A 22,618-nucleotide genomic window follows, 5' to 3' on the forward strand; every position below is an offset into this window, starting at 1 on the left:
CGGAAAATGACATGAGAAACCAGTGCTTGTCGGTGAGTAGGCAGTAAGAATGATGCCATTGGCATGCAATATGAGAAAGATAATATCATGGCCTCAGTGAATCGAGAACAAATGGCTATCATATTTGCCGTCGGTGTCACAAAGAGAGGTGATGCAAACAAATAATCGATGATACGAGGCATAAGGGGCTTGCTTAAGGCCATAAGAGCCTTACAAATCCAGCAAACATGATCCTGACAAACAGGGTCAAAATGGCCATGTTGTTTTCAGCTAGTCACCATTTGTTGACGTCAAGCTAATAAATAGGCCAACATTTAGAGATGACAATACTAAGAACAATGCAAATGGTGGAAAATTTGATAACTGAGCTGTAACATCCCTAAAGTTTCGGGCCTACTTTGCCAACTTTCAAAAGTTGAAGGACGAAAATGAAAATTTTGAATTTCCAAAACCTATCGCGCTACACGACGACCAAACCCATTGAGTCATCGTGATACGCGAAGACCTGTTAAGTAACCGGAGACACATGTCATGTCACACCCTTGTCGGCAGCAGGAAATGCGAGGGTGTGACGACGTCATGGATCGTAGTCACTTTTTACATCGAGCAGCTCTAATCGGTTGTTTAATAAAAATTTTAATATGTAATGCAAATCTTGTCCCCAAAATATAACATCATATTATTCCTATAGGCTACAAAATGAAAAGTCCCAAATGCATCCTAGTGTATATGACTTCATATGTGTTTCCAATGCTTCAATTTGTCTGAATGCATGCATAAAAACGTCAACAAAAATTATTGATGATTTACATGTTTATTTGACAGATTCCAACAGCTTGATGCAACACGTCGGTTTAAATACTAGTAAGATATAAGCCTATTATTTTAATTTTAACTGAATTTTAAGATTGATATTTCTTATGGTTGTTTTCCTGTTTATTTACTCATTTTTAATATACCTATATGACTGGGAACATTTAAGAAATATTAGTCTATCATATCATTTTCAAATTTTATGGCTACAATGCTCAAGTAAAATCATATTGTTTGAGGATAAGGAATGTATGGTGTAGAATTTCATTAACATGTAAAACCTGTAGTATATTTCTTTGTACGTATGCACAAATATATGGTCCTTACAACATTCCGACAATAGATTTAAAATGATATGAAAGTGATTTGGAAAGTTCTCATAACAACGTTAAACATGCGTGGACTAACATGTGGTGGCATCCAAGTTTAGTTCAATAAAAAATTAGTAAGGATTGCTGGAACACTGTGACTCTATGAGTTATCCGGGCAGCTTGTGGCATCCAAATTTTAGTTTAGGTTGATATGTTTAATTGGTTTATGTAACGGCTTGATGTCAAGACTAGTTGTACTGTTTATTTATGCTACAATTTACGTTTAAATTCGAGGTTAAAGAACTATTTATGCATGTGTAATTCCAACATACTGGATCTCTAGGTTCAAGGTGTTTCATTATTCATATACGAGGTCCTCGATTTATTTTATTTATTTATTTTTTGTATTTTCGAGTGCGGCCCTATAATTAATATAAACTAGTGTTTAACCCGACGCGTTACGCCGGACAGTTGAATCATTTTATGTACCCGTCACTTTATGGTATTGTACTAATGTGGATTTTGTTAGTATGGGTTAAGCTCATTTAGACACCGACACTAAACTAAAAAAAAAATTAAACTTTCAATATAGAAAATAGTATCGGCGCTGGTATATCTTATAATAAAAAAATTAACGTATTATAAATTTCGTAACGGTCATAATGGAAAATTTGTTTAGTAAAGTCCAAGCATTGCGACGTCGAGTTGACGCGTATTTACTCAGTATTGGTTACGTTCGTAACGGTACCAAAGTTAAACCAGAAAAATAAATTCCTCGAATTAAAATATATAAATATTAACATACAAAAAAATTAACTATTTAAAATGACGTCTATTCGGTAGGTAAAACCCAGACAATGGTAAAACCCTAGCAGGTAAAAAATCGAGCGCTACGACGACGAGTAGACACAAGTTCGATTAGTATCACTTACGTTCATTGTTATATAAACTACGTTGGTAAAACATAAGCGTTAAAACCCAGATAATAAATTTGTAAAATTAACAAATAAAAAGATTAAAATATAAAACAATAAAATATTTTGAACGACGTTTTATTCGGTTGGTAAAATTCGGTTCCGGGCTTTGCGGTTCTATGCTTTGCGGTGGTGAGTTGGTAAAACCTGCGCATTGGTAAAACCTAACGTTGTCGGTCTTGGTTGTTGGGGCAGTGAGTCAACGCGAATTCGGAAAGTGTCTGTTACTATTGTACTTGAACTAAAACAGAAGGGTTACTAAAATCCGCACGTTGGTAAAACTCGAGTGTTGTTGGTCTCAGGCGTTGAGGTGGTGATTCGTTGCGAATTCGGTTAGTTTTGCTTATGTAGGTAACGATACCAGAACTAAAACAAAAGGGACAGCTTTTAAATGGGTAATGGGTATCACCAAACCCAGATAGCTTTTAAACCGAATTATAACATATAATTTATTTGTGAAACTATTTCATCATCAAACCTCAAATATATTAATTATTAACTTTCTTACAATAAATAAAATTAAAATCCAAATATAAATATATAAATATTAACAACGAATAACGTAAAACAACCCCCATAATAAGGGGGATAAAATCTAGTAATATATATAAACGAAAACCCTAAAATCCTATATGTCACAATGTGGTCGCTCCCCCTTTTTATGGAAGCCACTAGATTGCTTGATTTTTAAATGGAGGCCTCTCATTGATTTAACCCAAATTCATGGGTATGGGTCTTACCAAAACCAGATAGCTCTTAAATGGGTTATAACATCTCATTAAATTAAAAACTAATCTTACTAATTATTTGATATGAAAATCCTCTAAAATCGGAATTTACTAAAATTTAATATCCAATTTAAAAAGAAAAAGATATTATTTATAATTAATAAACAATTTTATAGTAAAAAATATAAGCGGGTGATGGGTCACCAAATCCAGATAGTTATTAAACGATTTATAACATATCCTTTATTTATGAAACCCTTTCATCATCAAACCCTAAGTATATTATTAACTTTCTTACAATAAAGAAAATTAAAATCCAAAAAATAAATATTAAAAAATGAAAAATGTAAAACAAGCATTCTTTCAAGCCATCTGATTGCTTTATTTGTAAATGAAAGTTTTCACGCATTTGACCCGAATTCACGGGTAAACGTCTCACCAAACCCAGATAGCTCTTAAATGAGTTGTAACATCTCATTATATTAAAAATTAATCTCATAAAATATTTGATATGAAAATCATATAAAATAGGGATATAATAAAAATTAATATCCTATTTTATTTAAATAAAAGATATTATTTATAATTAAGAAACACTTTTATAATAAAGAAAATAAACGGGTAATGGGTATCACCAAACCCAAATAGCTTTTAAAACGGATTATAAAATATCATTTATTTGTGAAACCATTATATTATCAAACCTCAAGTATATTAATTATTAACTTTCTTACAATAAATAAAATTAAAATCCAAATATACATATATAAATATTAAAAACGAATAATGTAAAACAGCCCCCGTAATACGGGGGATAAAATCTAGTAATCAATATATGGGTTAGGTTCAAATAAGAAGTTTGATTTTCCTAAGAAGGCTAGGAAGGAGGGTATTTTAGTCTAATACTTAAATATCAAAACCCACTTAATTTAATTTCAAAAACCCACTTACATAAAACCCAATTACATATTTACTCTCTACAACCACCACCACTCCATCGCCCACCGCCACCACAACCGTCACCCACCGCCACCACCTGGCCGGAAAAGTCTGGAAAAACACAATGGAAAACACTATGAAAATACAATGTAAAAAACACAATGAAAAAAACAAAATAAAAAACACAATTATATAAATGTAAAAAATATAATAGAAAAAACACAATGAAAAATACTATTGTATAACACAATTTTGTAAAACATAATTTGTAAAATACCCATTAATTTTTTTAAATTTTATATTACAATATGGTACTCATATGAAAGATAAAAAGGCACTCGTTATTATGGTGAATTTGTTTTTCAATAAAAACGTCGTAAAAAAAAGTTATGGACGTTTTAAAATGATGGGGGAATTTGGCATGTGCTATGCATGTGGAGAGAGAAAGTTAACAAATGTGTTATTCCTTTTATGCCCTCCCCTTTCTTTCACCCTTGATTTCCCCCTAAACTAATCTCAACCCTTCATATTCAAAATCAATGGACAAAATTACTTCTTATCCTTCCTACAAAACTATACTTTTTATTATAACCTAACCCATCAATATATAACAACCAATAAAACCTATCAAACTTATTTTATACATAGTAATTGTACAATAGTTTCTTAAACAATTTTATTTTTAAAAGGGCTTTTAGTTTTTAACACCATAAACTTTTATTTTATGAGGGGTTGACACAAATTAATAAACCAAAAATCAAGAAAATATCCTTAAAAGTTTTACAAATTTACTTTCTTAGAAAAGTTATAAATAAAGAATGTTAATAGCAATATACTTTATTATTTAAATCCATCATAAGAGAACTTAAACCGTAAATCATAAATGTTTTCTATTGATTTAGTTAGGCCTTCAAAAACCTGATTGTGCATAAATCTAGCAATGAAAGTTAAAGAATTTGTATACGACACCCGATACGTGTGCGCGCGCTTGTGTAATGTTTACGAAATAAAGATCTATTCAATTTAAAGTAAAGATCTACTCAATTTAAATTATTAAGGGTGCAAACAAGAATGAGAGACACAATGTAATATTATGGTTATTTTTATAAATAGTAAAAATTTTGATGAACATCCAAGTGTAATAAAGTTGAAACGTTAATTATAAATTTCAAATATTTGTAAAAACATTAAGTAAATATTAAATTAACAATTTTTAGAAAACATTAAATTAGCAATGTTTGCAGCAAAAATTTCTAACATAAAAACTTATTAAAAATGATGGGATTTAATGTGGAAGTGAAAAGTGGTAAAAATTGTATTTTTTTTGTGAGATACTATGATATATATATGGGATATCATTTAGTATATATAATTATTTTTATTACCATTTCAAGAATATTGCAACTTAGCTTACATCCTTTAACAAAAAAATTTACGAACTTTATTATTTACCACTGTTCTATCCGACGTGTTACGTTAGGCAGATCGAATCTGTTTATATACCCTCGGTTTGCAGGGATGCACTAATGTGGGTTCAGTTGGTACCATAATTAAACCAAAAAGATTCGGTTGGTAAAACCCAATCGTTGAAACCCTTGCAGGTAAAACCAAGCGTTACGACGACGAGTCTATACGAATTCAGTCAATATCGATTACATTCATTTTGATATAAGCAACGTTGCTAAAACCCAAGCGTTAAAACATAAAAAATAAAATCGTCAAATTATCATATAAAAAGACTAACATATAAACAAATACAATATTTAAAACGACATTCGGTCTGTAAAACAGGGGTGTTGGTAGAACTCGAGCATTGCAGGTCTCATGCATTGCGGGGGGTAAGTTGACACAAATTCGTACGGTTTCGGTTATGTTCGTTATAGTACTATATAAAAAATGTTGGTAAAATCCAAGCATTAAAACCCAAAAAATAAATTAGTCAAATTAACATAAAAAAATAAAATATTTAAAACAAACTTTATTCGGCCGGTAAAACTCGAGCGTTGTTGATCCCGTGCATTGTGGTGGTGAGTGGACGGGAATTCGGTTGGTTTCAGTTACATCTGTTACGGTACCGGAACTAAAATAAAATGTTTGGTAAAACCTAGGTGTTGTAGTGTAGTCGGTCCCAACACTGCGACAGTGAGCCGATGAAATTTTTAATTATCAAATTAAAAAGAATTACATTCATTGTGATACTAGAAATTAAAACAGAAACAAAAACATAAACAAAAACAAAATATAAAAATTTCAGGGGACCAATGGGGTGGTGTGGTTTGGTAAAACTCTGGCATTGGGAAAACCCAAGCGTTGTCGGTCTCAGGCGTTGAGGTGGTGAGTGTATGCGAATTCAGTCGATTTTTGTCACGTTCGTTATGGTACTGGAACTAAAAATTTTTTTTTGTTCGGTTAAATTCGTTACTGTACCATAACTAAAACAAAAAAAAATTAATATAAAAACTGAGGTAGACCAATGATGTGGTGTCGGTTGGTAAAACTCAGGCGTTATCAGTTCTGGGTGTTGAGGCGGTGAGTCTACGCGAATTTGGTTGGTTTCCCGCACATTAGTTATGGTACCGGAACTAAAACAAAAAAATAACGCTCGGTCGATTTCTGTTACATTCGTTACGTGAGCTAAACTAAAAAACAAAAGTAAACAAAAAACAAGAATTACGAACAATTTGGTGCCGACAAGTGACCCAACAGGACACTTGCAACATCAAACTTCTTTTTTTTATACACTAGTAATAATAACTGTTATATTGTTGATATATGTGGATTTCAATTTTAGTTTATATAAATAACATGAGTTACATATTTGACTATTATACTTTTGTAGGTTTGTTTTTTTTAGAACGACGACTTTGTTTTTGTATTCAGGCCATCGCACTCTACAAATTGAAGAGTCTCTTTGTCCCACTTGGCCAGACTATGTTGTCATAATCGGCCCCCGCTGGCTTCGGAGTTTTGGCTTGGACGTTCACGGGAAACCATACCGCCGGCTGCCACTTGACAGTCGTTGCCACCACAAAAGCAGAACTCTTTCGCGTAACACACGGTTGGACGAAAGCCCAGATGGGCTCCAAATTCAAGTTGACCTCACAAGGCCTAGCTAAAATCCCTTATTGCCGTAATCCATCAAAAGTGACACATGTGGGATCAAACTTAGGTCTCTACTAGAGAACTCAAACCTTCTTAGGTTCGTTAATTTGTTCTAATGGATTATTTGGAGGTTCATTATAACTATATATAAATAGCAACACTCGGTGCCACAGCTTTTTTAAGAGATCCTGAGCTTACGGGTTAAAAAATAAATTTCACATTACAAGCACATCATGGTTCCATGGTAAGTTGGTTAATGTTGAGTTGTTAAGCCTTGTGTTGTTCGTGTCTCTCCCCCTGAAATTGCGACACGCTGTTGTAATGTTCGGGTTTTACTAATGTCTGGGTTTTACCAATTCAACGAACGTAACCGACACTGGCTAAATTTACGTCAGCTCGCATAACGCTCGGGTTCTACCGACCGAATAAACGTCGTTTTAAATATGTTGTTTTTTATCGGGTTTACCAGCAACCCCCGGGTTTTACCAAAGCCCAAGCTTCAACGCTCGAGGTTTACTAACGTCCGAGTTTTGCCGACAGCGCTCGGTGTTTACCAACGCCTAAGTTTAACGACATAATATACGTTGTTTTAGATATTTTAAAATTTCTTATGTGTTTATTAAACAAATTTATTTTTTTGTCTTAATTCTGGTAATGCAGCGAACACTACCGATTCCAACCGAATTCGCGTCGAATCGCCGCGAGAAAAAAAGGACTTCGTCGCGCAACGCGCGGGGAAATCACTAGTTAGAATTAATTATATGAGTTGTGTAAATATCTAAAGTTTTCAGCTTTCGCGAAGCATTATAGGTTCATATGGACTACCTCTTTAATGTGTGAAATGTAAGGATCTTCTTGGTGATACACTATATTTTCAAAACCAGGCATGTGGTGTGCACCTATCCTTTATCATTGTTCACCCTTTTATTCAAGTTGATTCTTTGTCTATATTGATCAACAAATTGATCGAAGCTGATCTTTTACCAAATCTCTATGCTAATTACTAAAAATATATGGTGTGCACCTATCCTTTATAATATGAGAAACATAATATCATGGCCTCGATGAAACATGAAAAAGGGGCTATCAGATTTGCTTCCAGTGACCCCAAGAGAGACGATGCAAACAATTAATAATCAATGATACGAGGCATAAGCGGCTTGCTTAAGCCATAGAGAGTCTTACAAATCCTGCAAACATGATCCTTATGAATAGGGCCATAATAGACCTGTGGTTGTTTTCAGCTAGTCACCATTTAGGAATTGAAGGCGTTGTTGACGCCAAGCTAATAAATTGGCCAACATTTAGAGATGATAATACTAAGAACAATGCGAATTGTGGTAAATTTGATAACTGAACTGAAAGTCTCATTGAAGTTAAGGCACGCTTACTCAGAAGAACCAAAGCAATAAGGCTTTCTTAAGGCAACAAAAAGCCTTACGAAGCCTGAAATTATGAAAGCATCGAATAGGGTCAAATAGCCATAAGGTTGTTTCCGGCTAGACCACCATTTTCAAATGCATTTTTGATGTCAAGTTGATACATATGCTTATGTCAAGAGATGGCTATAGATGGGAAGTTTTACAAGTGGACTGAAAGTCTCATCATAGTCAAGACTCTGTTTTTAAGAGAACCCTGAGCAACGAGGTAAGATTTTTAATCTCTGAAGACACTTCATGTCAAACTTATAGCAATAAAGCTAATTGAAACCAATCACGTTAGCACGAGGTTGACAAGGCACGAGTTCAAGTGTGTTGGTTATTTTAGTGTTATTGGATTAACTTGTTGATGGAGGAAATAATATTAAGAGATTAAACGAATTAGGTGAAGCGGGAGTGCATGCGTGTTTAACAATAATGTTATTTGGACTTTGTTATTTGGTTTTATACTTGGACTCAAGTATAATGATAAATGGGCTTTTAATTAATATATTTGGGCTCATAAAGGAATTGGATTTGGATTGTATTAATATAATAGCTTTTGAACCCGTGTATTACACACGATTTGTCAAATCACCGTAATTTAGATATTTAATCATACGTAATTTATGGATTTTCTTTTGAATTTATAGATTAATTTTAATATTATCATACAAACTTTAAATGCTACATATTTAAAATTTATATTTTCTTAAGATTGAAATAATGCTTTAAGATGACATAAAATCAATTATTGGTACCTAAACATATTAAAGATGTTTGTTATGATCAATATGAATTTAATTAAATAGTGTTTTACAAATTGTAAGATTATAAATATTGTATTTATTAAACGAACTTTAAAGTACACGCGTAATTAAATATCTATTATAAACATAAGTCACTAAATATTATACGATAATGGTTCGTAGATTATTATTTAACTAATTTAATAATTCATTGTTTGATGTTAAACTTATTATAGATATCCAATAGTTTATATGTTTTTATTAAAAATCATAGTCAAACATTCTATATCTGATAGTAAAATTAGATGTAACGGGTTAGTAAAAGTTATTGTGATTTAAGTTACATTAAATACCTTTTTTTTTTCATATGAGTTACAGCTAATGGGTCGTATCACAAAACAGAGAAAGTGGTTACTTCTCTCTGGTTCTTGATCATCACAAAGAATCATCAAAATCCAATTCCATCTACAGAAAAATCTTTGTCTTATCTGATAAATCATTGCGTGTAACCCGCAAATAGGTTTATCTGAAAGTGATTCACGATTCAGACATTAATCCAGGAAATTGTTCAAACAACCAAGATTGAAATCAAGATTACAGATTTGCATCATTGATTTGAATTCATCATCTAGGTACGCAATTATACAACAACGTGTGCCATTGGAAAGTAGTGCGGACATTCAGAGTCTATAACAACTTTCTAGTTCCGTTCAAGCATGGCCTGAGTTGTGTATTACATGTGTCTGAGTCTTACCTGAAGCAATTTGTTATCGGGTTAAGCAATGAGATTTTCTTAGTTGCGGGCTTCTTTGTGAGTTTGTGAGTGAGCTGGGACATCACGTTTTGATTTTGAGGTTGAAGTGGGTTAGTCGGATGTCCGGGCATTAGATTTTCAAGGAGGACAAAATAATATGAAAAAAGCCTCACAAACATGTGCATTAAACATGTGGAGGCCACAATCGTCCTCACAAACAGACAAACACTCCGTGAAAAGATCTTAAATAATTTGAAAGTGATTGGAATAGTTTTCATAAAAACGTTTAGAATGTGAACTAAAAAATAAAAATGCTGTGGCTAAAAAACTATGAGAATACCCACTTTGCTCTTTATATTATTTAACCTAGGTTAAAATACTAGATATTATACGAGTCAAATAAATCTATATAATATTATTTACTTGAACATAGAAAAACATTATGGGTTTAACACATACACAGAACGGGTTAAATAAAATCATATATTACATGGAATGAATAATATATAATGTGATCTAATTTTAATATATAAAATCGTAAGAATATGTCTTTAAAAAAAAATTTTGACCTGATAATTATAAATCCTGTTAACTCTATAATTAAGACTCTTGTCGATTGAGTTAACTTATTTGTTTTATGTAACTGACAAACTTTAAATTAATTAAAGTGTACTTAGTCCTTGAATATTAAAATATAAAAATTAAATTTAGCATCCACTTAAATTTAGTCCTTTAAATATTCTTTTAGCATAACTAGTTAAGTTAAATTGCATTATAAATATATAAAGGTTTATTGGATTTTAATAATTCCTATTGAATGACATTGGTTGATAATAATCCCTATTTATTTTATCGTCACCATCGTTCCTAAATATAAAAAAGTGCCCCTAATGGACATGTTAAAAAAGACTTTACAACGTTATACTTTTTTTTTGAATTTCAAGCTAATATTTTAGGGCTTATGAGTGGAATGAAGATACGAGCGGATTGATGTAAAACTTAGCTCGAAGTGGTAATCCAAACGGCTTGATTTTTGTTAATTGTAAGTTCAAACACCCGAATTGAAGCATTGTTTCATCGTTTCGGAGCACCGTTTTAAACTAAGTTTTACATCAATCGACTTGTATCCTCCTTCCGATCAAAAGCTATTGATTACTATTTTGAAATTCAGAATAAAGTATAACGCTGTTAAGGCCTTTTTAATGAGGGGCCATCGGGCCAGCTTTTTTAAATTTGGGACCGCCGGTGATGATAAAATAAATAGCTATTGATCATTATTATCGACCAATACCATTGAATAAAGATTATTAAAATCCAATGCCTCATAAACAAATGCATATAAAAATTATGAACTACTTTTATATTACTAGTATTCAGATCCGTGCGTTGCGGCGGGACCTTTAAATAGAAAAAAGGACGTTTGTAAAAATGTTAAAGATCCAAAATGTTAACTCTCAAACTCTATATCAAAATCCTATATCAAGTCGATGTTGAAAAACAACAGTCTCAGTTAAACAATCATATTGCAATCTGATATAAAATTGAGAACAAAATAATTAAAGATCCAAATCCTTAAACTGATTCATACAACATAAAGAGGTTTATAATTATCAAACATTAATCTAAATCAATAATAAAGCCTAACCGATGTTCATGAAGAGTTAGAGGTGTTTGTAAATTACATAAGCTAATAAAAGCGAGTAGTAGAAAAGCAAAGGTAAAAAAAAAAATGAAAAGCAAAACTAAAAATTCTAAATTCCAAAACGTGGAACCTACGTGGAATCTAGATCATTTACTAACCCACAACAATGAATGGTACATGAAGTTGTAAATGTCATGAAGTTGTAAATGTAGTAAAACTAGGTAGACTCCCGGCGCGTTACGTCGGGTCAATGTTATTGGAAGTCGTACTCGTACAACTTATCAAATCGTGCAATACGTCTGTGAGTCGAGGTGAATTCAATCGATACTGTGTTACGAAACCAGTAATAACCCCCCCCCCTTCCCCAAAAAAAAGTTTGTTAACGGAAAAATACAACAAATTAACATACAAAACACGCATTGCGGTTACAAACCAATGACACTTCAGTGGGTATCTGGTTACAAAGCAAATCATAAATTTGTCCACACCCAAATACAACAGTTTAGCATATTTAAGATATAAAAAAATGTGGTGAACAAAAAAAAAGCGCATTGCAGTTGAACTGGAATCGCGGGACAAAAAAAGGTAATAAAAAAACCGACACGTTGCGTTTGCGAACTAACGCGTATTCAGTAGGAATCGACTTTGTCAGGACTAAATCGTACATAGAAAACCATCTGTTGTGGTGGTGAACTGACACGAGTTCAGTTGGAATCAGGTTACGACACTGAAATTAAAGCAATAAGTTAATTCGTCCACACTCAAAATACAACAAATTAACATATTTACATAAAAAGACCGTGGCGAAAAACAAAAATATACGCACGTTTTGGCCGTGACCTGACGCAAAAAATATACGCACGTTTTGACCTGACGCGAAAAAACCTTAGGTTGCGACCACGAGCTAACGTGAATTTGGTCGGAATCATTTGACGGTATCAATGGTTAAAAAACCCGTATTTTACGGCAGGTAATCGACACGAATTTAAGAACGGAAAACAAATTAAAAGCAAATAAAAGGGCCGACCAAACACGTAAAAATACGTGGACCAATCACATAATTGCGTCGCCAAACTTCTTAATTATTATATATAATAATAAGTGTACAGTAAATTGAAAGTAAAAACTCTCTCACAATCTTGCCTTTTAATAAATATATATATATTAATTGGGCTCATTATATTTTAATCATTCAAACTATCACATAAAATATTTAAAATTAATTCGTAATGAATAATTATCATCATTAGTGTTTCTTTTTGGTTTATTGGATTTTAATAATCCCTACTTACTGGTATTGGTCGATAATAATCCTTATTCATTTTATCACCGCTGGCGGTCCCAAACTTAAAAAAGTTAGCCTCCAATGGTCCCCCGTTAAAAATGACTTAACGGCGTTATACTTTTTCCCAAATTTCAAACTAATGTTTTAGGGTTTTTAATCGGGAGGATATGAGTCGATTGATGTAAAGCTTCGTTAGAAACGTTGCTCCAAAACGGCGAAACAATGCTTCAATTCGGATGTTTGAACTTACAATTAACAAAAATCAAGTCGTTTGGATCACTGTTTCGAGCTAAGTTTTACATCAATCGACTCGCATCCTATTTCCGAACAAAAGCCCTAAAACAATAGTTTGAAATTCGAAAAAAAGTATAACTTCGTCAAGTCATTTTTAATGGGGCCAACTTTTTTAAATTTGGGACCGCCAGCAATGATAAAATGAATAGGGATTATTATCGGCCAATACCAGTCAGGATTATTAAAATCCAATAAACCTTTTCTTTTTTAATATATTAGCGAACATAATTTTAAACATTGTGATATTTGATGAGTTAAATAAAAGCTTTTAAGAAAAGAAAATAAATTTATTTAGAAAATTCATAATTAATTTCATATTAAATTTAAATGGTAAAGGATATAATAAATCCATAATAGATATCCACAATTAAATTTATATTAAATATCTACAAATATAAATTTTTAATATTATCATTTAATGAGTAAACTTGGTTATTGTTTTCGTGCTCTGTTCATATTTGCAATTTCAGTCTAAAAGGTTAAAATTTGTTTTCTTCTCGTCTATAGAATTTCATTTTTGTTGTAATTTTCGTCCATCTCGTTAATGTTTTTAGGACAAAAATATCATATTTTAACAAACATAGGGACGAAATTACATATTTAAACAACTTAAATATTGATAATTAGTATTAATGACGACTTTTGCATGGAATGAACGCTTATTAAGTTATTATGCATAACAACGTAAAGAAGTTACATTGCCTAAATTCTGAAGCTACGTCTAACTTTTGTTTTTGCATTGTTACTATTGTTATGAAATTGAAAGTTGGATACCCATACATTATACAAGTGACTATTAAAAGTTATAAGTCTAACTAAAAATCATACATATTTTAGAAACCTGCAGGAAAATATCCGATCGTAGGCCAGGTCCAATGAAGCCAGCGATGAAGATGTTAATTTATGTGGTTGCATTTAAATAATATTCTTATAAGAAACCAGACAAAATCACTCAATCTATATATAATCCACAAGCTAAAACTTTGAAGTGCAACCTCCTAATTTGAATCTTAGAGTTTTGCAACTCAAGTGAAAAAGAAGATGGCATCCATCTCCACTCCCAATCCTACCTCCTCACCATCATTCACTGTGCTCCAAAAGCCTATGATCACCACCCATGGTTCTCCGGTTCTACGTATGTTTCAAATAATCAAACTAGATAATTAGTCGATTATATAGTAGTAAGGATAGTTGTTAATCTTGATCAGGATTGCCATTGTTGAGAAAGATGGGGAAGTTGAGATGTTCCTTGGAAGGTAAGCCTGCTGTCACATCTGACGAAGGTGGAAAACTAATCGTTGAAGGTAAAACAGTGGCTGTTTTCTCATTTCTTTAAATTGGTTAAAATATGATTTGAAAGAAACACCATGTAATACAGGGAAAAGTTCATGGCCGGAGCTTGTAGGGGGAAAAGGAGAAGTGGCGAAGGCTATAATCGAGAAAGAGAATCCATTGGTCACTGCCAATGTGATACTGGAAGGAACTCCCATCCCTTTGGACTTTAGGACAGACCGTGTGTGGGTTGTGGTGAACTCTGAGGATGTGGTGATTCAAATACCTACCATTGGCTAGTTAACTAAGCGTGATCATTACGTACCAAAATTTAATAATAAATAAATGATGCGTACGTACTTGCTATGTATTTTGACATTTTTGTGACTACTTTTGTTTAAACTTTGTTGGGTGGAACCGAATTATGTATGAATGCGTTAATAAATAAAATATGTACACGTATGTTATAATTCGGTTTTTTTATGATTTTTTAGAGGTTATCTGATCATTTAATCCATAAAATAAAATCACGCTTAATATATGAGATGCTTAACACGCTTCCACTACTAAACCCCTTTGTGACTTGAAGTCCCATGTGATTTGAAGGGACATGGACATTTCTATAATAAAGTCCAATGTGACATGAAAAAGTAATGATTGAATAGACATTAATCATTATACACATTTCTGCTTAAAAAAAATGATGATGATGTTGTGGAAAATTACTCTTATTAGGCATTAACCATTATCCGTGGTTTAATACTGTTAAGTTTGGGTAGGGCTTTTCTTTTATTAATATTTTCTAATTTCAGAACAAGTTTGTTATAATGGATTATTAAAGTTTCAATAGAATTAATAAGACTAGTGCGTGAAGAACATGAGCGTGCCTAGCATAAGCCAAGTGAGGGAGGTTTAGTTTCAGGGCCGGCTCGACCATTTTGGTGGCCTAAAGCAAACAAAAAATACGGGGCTTTTTTTACAAAAAAAGTTGAGTTCGTAGTTTTCAAATTTTTATTCATTATGCTTCGCATTTAATTAAACGAATAAGTTAAAAAAATATATCAAAATAGTTTCATTTCTCTTTAGACCATATATTTTGTAATGTAAGTTAGCAGATGACAATGTTAAATTTGTTTTTAAAAGAAACCAACCAATGCGAATGTGTTGAAATACGACATGAAAACAAGTTGCTTGGAAGATAATGAAAACACATCTTGAAAACAACACCAAACACATTTGGACATTTTTAACATAGACATTTACAATTATAATGTCTATATTCCATTTTGTCTTGAAGAAAATGAGTGTTATAAATAATATAATTTAATCTTCTAAACTAGAAACAGTTTTGCTCTTTGCAAACTACAATATACAGAAAAAATAAAATAGTGATCTCAATGGGGTTCAAACACTCGTCAGACACCTACCAACTAATTTATATAGGTTTCGGTTTACCAACGGACTAGAGTTGCTTGTTTCTTTCCGAAATCAAACTATCGTTATTTTATATTAAGTACATATATATTTTTTTAATTTGGGGCCTAAAAAATTATGGGGGCCCAAAGCCCTAAGGCTAACCTTATTTTTGTAACATTAACGGGCTGGCACTGTAGTCCTCCAAATTATAAAGCCAAGTGAGGCCTCCTAATTTTATGGTTTTCAATATAAGGCTTCAATTTCAATGTTTGCGTTGGGCTTGAGAAATGTTGAGCCGACCAAGTTGAAGATCTCAAGTTTCAGCTTTGCGAAACTTTCATAAGGTTCGTATGGACTACCTCTATAATGTGTGAAATGTCAGTATCTTCTTACACACTAAATTCTCCAAATCACCCCAAACAAAACCATGCATATGATTTGCACTTAACCTTTGCCATTGTTAATCCTCTTGTTCAGGTTGATACATTCTCTGTCAATGTTGATCAACAAAATTGATTAAAGCCGATGTATCACCAACTCTTCACACTGATTACTAAAAGATGTCACTTTTTATCAAGGGAGTAATGGTCCTAACAAATTTTTAGCGGGTTTGGAAATTTATTGTTATATGCCTATATAAATTTATTTTTCCCAACCATGTCCATACATCAAAGTATCGACAAAATATTCATAAAGATCATGGTAATGAAGTGAGAAATATAACTGCCGTATCTTCTTCATCTATCTCCACCTCTATGTTATCAATATGCAACACCAACTAATTGGTGTGATCATCAAGAGACGTCCTTAACACCATATGAAACATGAATGACCTCTTCTTCAAGTACAATCGATAGGCCAGATACTTAAGTCATGTACAATGACTGCAACTTTGACCAAACCCCAGTTGCCAATATCTCTTTTGATTCTTAATGAGAACTACATCGCTGAGCATTACTAATGCTCCGATGAACCAACAAAGCTCTCATCTTCAGCCTCCATATACTGAATTCGTTTCTACATTTCGGCCATAGATTTCTCCAATTTGAACTTCACCGATCGACGCCATCGAGATCTTCAATTGCCGAATAAACGAACAAATTCTTTGGATTGGGCCACTCCTTAGCTCTGATACCAATTGTCACAACAAATGTTGGAACTAATTCAAACTAATGGTTGTTAAATTTAATACCGTTGGAGTTTGTTGAAGAATAAGTCTGCAAGTCAAGAAGTCCTGGTCTTTAGTTTTGATAAACGTTTATTTCCTGTTTTATAGGATAGTTTGTTTATTGTTGATTAAGTCTTTTGTTTACGTTGTATGTTTGCCTATTTAAGGTTTTTGATTATTCAATGAAAGCATCCCCCAATCATTCGACTACTTCTCTAATTAATTAACCTGATCCAACACTGTGGCATCAGAGCTTGGTTGCATCTGATATCTTTGATCATGTTCTTGTGAAGCTTTTCAAAGAGCGACTATTATTGAGTATCTACTGTTGGTGCTACTCCTTCTAATGGCAGCCAACACTGGTGGTCTACCTTCCACTCCATTGCCGATCTTCAAGGGAGACGGCTACGAATTTTGGAAAATTCGTATGAAAACTATTTTAATATCACAAGATCTCTGGGATTTTGTGGGAACCGGATACGTTGACGCAGATGCGGATCGGGAAGGGTTACGAGAGAATAGAAAAAAGGATGCAAAAGCCCTGTCACTGATTCAATCCGCTGTGCATGATGAGATCTTCTCTCGAATTGCAGGAGCCTCCACGTCCAAGCAAGCCTGGACACTCCTGCAAAATGAATATCAGGGTGATTCGAAGGTCCAAATGGTGAAATTACAAGGGTTAAGTCGTGAATTTGAAACAATACAGATGAAAGAAGGAGAGCCGGTGGCAGATTTTTTTGTCAAAAGTCATGAAGATTGTCAATCAGAAACGTTCTTATGGAGAAGTTGTAACCGATCAAACGGTTGTTGAGAAAGTTCTTCGAAGTTTACAGGCCCGATGGGATCATTTTGTTGCTGCAATTGAAGAGTCTAAAGACCTAAGCAGGATTTCATATGATCAATTAATGGGGTCATTGCAAGCCCATGAAACTAGGGTTAATCGAGGTGTCCAGACTCCTGTTGAAGAACATGTGCTTCAGGAAAAATCAGAAGATAATGCTGGTCTCTTTGTACGAGGGAGAGGTGCGTCTTTTAGAAGCCATGGACGAGGCCGTGGTAGGGGATCTGGACGAAGTAAAGTTAACATTGTTGAATGTTACAATTGTGGTAAAATGGGGCATATGAGTAGGGACTGCTGGAGTGAGCCCGAAGCAGGTGCATCCCTAGAAGGAGACGGTGATGAAGACTAAGAGGGTCAACTACACATGGCTCTTGCTGAAGATGATGATATAGAAGATATTGATGTTGTTATGGCTGCTAATGTTGGTAACATTGGTAGGGCAACACAACAAGTCTGGTTCCTTGACAGTGGTTGCTCAAACCACATGACAGGGCAACGCACTTTGTTTAAAGACATTGATCTTTCAACTAAAGTAAGCGTTCGTATGGGGAATGGCAAGAAGATTCAAGTAGAAGGCAAAGGCATGATTACACTCGAGGTTACACCAGGAAATAAAAAGGTTTTAAGCAATGTTCAATATGCACCTGAGCTCGGTTTTAATCTTTTGAGTGTAGGGCAGCTTATAACAGCCAGTAATAAGCTTTTGTTTGATGAGGGTGTGTGTACCATAACCAACAAACAAACTCAAAAGGTTGTGTGCAAAGTTCCTATGTCTAGCAATAACACATTTCCCTTAATGTGGCACCTTCTAATGGTGTTGGGCTCTTGGCTGTTAGTGAAGAGACGTCATATGGCACCTAAGGTATGGTCACTTGAATGAAAGAAGCTTGCAAAGTTTTAGTAAGAAAGAGTATGTGCATGGGCTGCCAAAGGTTGAACAGTGGAATGTATGTGAAGGATGTGTTCAAGGGAAAAAGGCAAGAGAAACGTTTCCTAAACATGGCTCAAGAACTAGAGAAGTCTTTGATCTTGTTTATGCTGATGTTTGTGGACCAATGCCTTCACAATCATTAGGAGGTAACAATTACTTCTTATTATTCACAGATGATCTTAGTCGTATGACGTGGGTTTACTTTTTGGTTGAAAAATCTGATGTGTTTAATAAGTTCAAGCTGTTTAAAGCCAAGGTTGAGACTGAAACAGGCTTCAAGATTAAAGCCTTGAGAAGTGATCACGGCGGAGAATTCATTTCACATGAGTTTATGAATTTTTGTGAAAAAGGAGGGATAAGAAGAGACTTGACAGCCCCTTATACTCCACAACAAAATGGAGTTTCTGAAAGAAAGAACCGAACAATTGTTGAAATGGCCACAAGTATGCTAGAAGAAAAGAATTTGAGCAAAGTTTTTCGGGGTGAAGCTGTGGCCATGGCTGTTTATATACAAAACATATCTCCAACAAGAGCTGTTGATGAACGAACTCCTTATGAGGTATGGTACAAGCAAAAACCTTGTGTTTATCATCTTAAGGTTTTTGGGCGTGTCGCTTATGGGTTAAAACCTAAGCAACACCAAAAGAAATTTGATTCAAAAACTAGAAAGTGTGTGTTTAATGGCTATGCACCAAACTCTAAAGCTTATAGACTCTATGACCCTGCAAAAAGGAGCGTAGTAATTAGCAGGGATGTTACTTTTGATGAAGAGGCAAAATGGAACTCAGTTGGTGAAGGTAAACATGAATTACCTACTGAGTTTGTAAGCAAGGCAGGAAGTACAAGTGGCAGTGGGCTGAATACTAATGTTAATTATGGTTAAAATGAAGAAATGATCAATAAAGAAAGTCCAAGTAGAGAAGATATGTCACCTACACCAAACTGTGAAAGGGCTGGAACTAACTCAAGTGAAACTCCAGAAAGCAAGACTCCCAAGGTATGATCCTTAGCAGATGTATATGAATGTACGAGTCCCATGGAAGACTTTGAGGCTTGTCAATTGGCCCTCTCTTCCATGGAACCCTATTTCTTTGATGACGCAGTTGTTCATAAAGAATGGGAGAAGCAATGGAGGCTGAATTACGTGCTTTAAAGAAACACAACACTTGGTCATTGACCGAGTTACCTGATGGCAAACGAGCCATTGGACTAAAGTGGGTGTACAAACTCAAGCTTGCAGCTAATGGTGATGTTCAAAAGTATAAGGCACGTTTAGTTGTGAAGGGGTATGCACAAGAATTTGGTATTGATTATGAAGAAACATTCTCACCGGTTGCTCAATTTGAGACCATTAGGGTTATAATATCCCTCGCTGCTCAACAGGGATGGGATATCTTCCAGTTTGATGTGAAATCTGTCTTTTTGAACGGGTCTCTTCAGGAAGAGGTTTATGTTACTCAGCCTTCGGGGTTCAAAGTTGAGGGACAAGAACACAAGGTTTATAGATTACACAAGGCTTTGTATGGGTTGAAGCAAGCGCTAAGGGCGTGGTATGAGCGTATTGACACTTATCTTCAGCAACATGGTTACATTCGAATCAAAAGTGAGCCTACAATTTACATTAAAAAGGTTAGTGCAACCGATCTAATTATTGTATGTTTATACATTGATGATATAATTTACACTAGTTCTTCTAAAGAACTATTGTGTGAATTTAAAGAAAAGATGATCGGGGAATTTGAGATGACTGATCTTGGAAAGTTAACTTACTTTCTTGGTTTGGAAGTTGTACAAAGAAAAGATGGTGTGTTCATGTCACAAAAAAAGTATGCTAGGGATATGTTAAAGAAGTTTGGAATGGGAAATTGCAACGCTGCAATCACCCCTATGAATTCTGGTGAAAAGTTGCAAGCTGGTGACACACGTAATCAAGTAGATGAAAGAATGTTCAGAAATTTAGTTGGTGGGCTGCTGTATTTAACGCATACATGACCTGAGCTGGTCTTCTCGGTTGGATTGATTTCACGTTTTATGCACAAACCTGCTGCTTGTCACTTTGGTGCTGCTAGAAGAGTGTTAAGGTATGTTGCTGGCACTCTTGATTATGGATTATGGTATGAACGAGGTATGAAAGTATGTCTAGAGGGTTACACGGATAGTGATTGGGCAAGTTCTATTGATGATAGAAAAAGTATTTCGGCATATGTGTTCTCCATTTGAGCTGGTGCAGTTTCATGGAGTTCTAAAAAACAATCAGTTGTAGCATTATCATCAACAGAGGCGGAGTTTGTAGCTGCTAATGGTGCAGCATGTCAGGCGATATGGCTAAGAAAGTTGTTGGATGAATTGAGCTACACACAGCAAGGGCCAACTAACATTTATTGTGATAACCTGTCAGCAATATTTTTGTCTAAAAATGAAAATGCAGCCATTCACAAGAGAAGTAAGCACATTGATATCAAATATCATTACATTAAAAGTTTAGTTGACACAAAACAAGTGGAGCTCAAGCCATGTAATACACAAGAACAATCTGCTGATATGTTAACCAAAGCACTTGGTACTGAACAATTTATTTACTTACGAGCAAGATTGGGAGTTAGAAAGTTTGAATTAAGGGAGGATGTTGGAATTAATTCAAACTAATGGTTGTTAAATTTAATACCGTTGGAGTTTGTTGAAGAATAAGTCTGCAAGTCAAGAAGTCCTTGTCTTTAGTTTTGATAAACGTTTATTTCCTGTTTGATAGGATAGTTTGTTTATTGTTGATCAAGTCTTTTGTTTACATTGTATGTTTGCCTATTTAAGGCTTTTGATTATTCAATGAAAGTATCCCCCAATCATTCGACTACTTCTCTAATTAATTAAACTGATCCAACAACGAACACCAAGAATTAAATAATCGAATAAATTGGAGTGTATTATTATTGATTACAAACAAGAACCGCAAACGATTACAAAAGGATTGGCAAAATGGTTGACTATCGAAAGCGATTGAACCTGAGAGCTATTTATAGACCTTAATCCTCAGCATGTCCATTAACAGTATGATAACAACTTGAGTTACCAATTAACACATCTATCCCCTGAGATTTATAAGAACTTCCCCAATAGCCAACAGAATGAAATAATCACCCTTATACTATAACTTTCACCACTATTGACCAGTTGACTTTGTTAATTTGACTTTAGTTCTAACATGCTTTACATCCTTGGCTCTTTGGGTGTCCTATGAGCAAAGCAAACAACATATATTGGTGGTACGAGAGAACACATGTTACGACCCCTCACCATTGAGGTGCTTGTATAACGAACGACCTAACGACTTTCAATGCGACCATGTGTTGTGATGTGCAGACCCTGATTTGACCTATTCATTTTGTTAAGCTTGGTGTTCATACACAAATTTTAGAATATTTGACGTGCTAGTGAATTAACACATAAATCGTGTCTTATTAATTATTGTCTATACACGATTAGGCTTAATTTGGTGGAAAACAGAGAACACATGGGCAGTGGTTAACCATACGCTTTACATGTTAGGTATGTGTTCTTAAATAAACACATGTGATCATAAGCTAGCTTGACATCTTGATATCTTTCAAGTCTTTATTATCTATCTGTTTCTCTTCTAATCGTAATTCTTTTTATCTTTTGAAATATGCATGGCATCACATTGATCAAAAGAAAAAACAAGTGTGAAGTATTATAGCCGAAAGTCGATCAATTGTAATAGAAGTAACCACCATAATAAAAGCATCTCATTTACTAAAGTAGAGCACATGTAAATTTAAAATCACGTCATTTATTAATTTTTTTTCATAAAGTTCATGTTATTAATAGGAAAACAGTTATAAATTGGGCTTTAATTAGCTATCCAAATTTGCGACCAACAAATGGGAGCATTTGAAAATCTTCAAACTTGAAAGTAGAATCAATTACGTAATATACAAAAAAATACTCTATTTATGCCCACCATAT

At 33.9% G+C, this 22,618-nt stretch overlaps 2 protein-coding genes across 2 annotated transcripts in view; both read left to right on the forward strand.

The window, feature by feature from the left end:
• The window catches only part of LOC143532573 (glu S.griseus protease inhibitor-like), a 74,627-nt gene that overhangs the window by 21,841 nt on the left and 30,168 nt on the right, over positions 1–22,618 (forward strand). The gene's annotated exons all lie outside the window — the stretch shown is intronic.
• Positions 13,981–14,604, forward strand: LOC143532572 (inhibitor of trypsin and hageman factor-like). Its single transcript, XM_077027593.1, has 3 exons — positions 13,981–14,144; positions 14,218–14,313; positions 14,388–14,604. The coding sequence occupies exons 1-3, from the start codon at positions 14,051–14,053 to the stop codon at positions 14,579–14,581; spliced, it is 384 nt and encodes a 127-aa protein (XP_076883708.1). The 5' UTR covers positions 13,981–14,050; the 3' UTR covers positions 14,582–14,604.

This window comes from Bidens hawaiensis, unplaced genomic scaffold (genome assembly GCF_021521415.1).
Source record: "Bidens hawaiensis isolate Kalapana, Puna unplaced genomic scaffold, B.hawaiensis_p1.1 tig00009479_1, whole genome shotgun sequence".
In the NCBI taxonomy this organism is placed as follows: Eukaryota; Viridiplantae; Streptophyta; class Magnoliopsida; order Asterales; family Asteraceae; genus Bidens; species Bidens hawaiensis.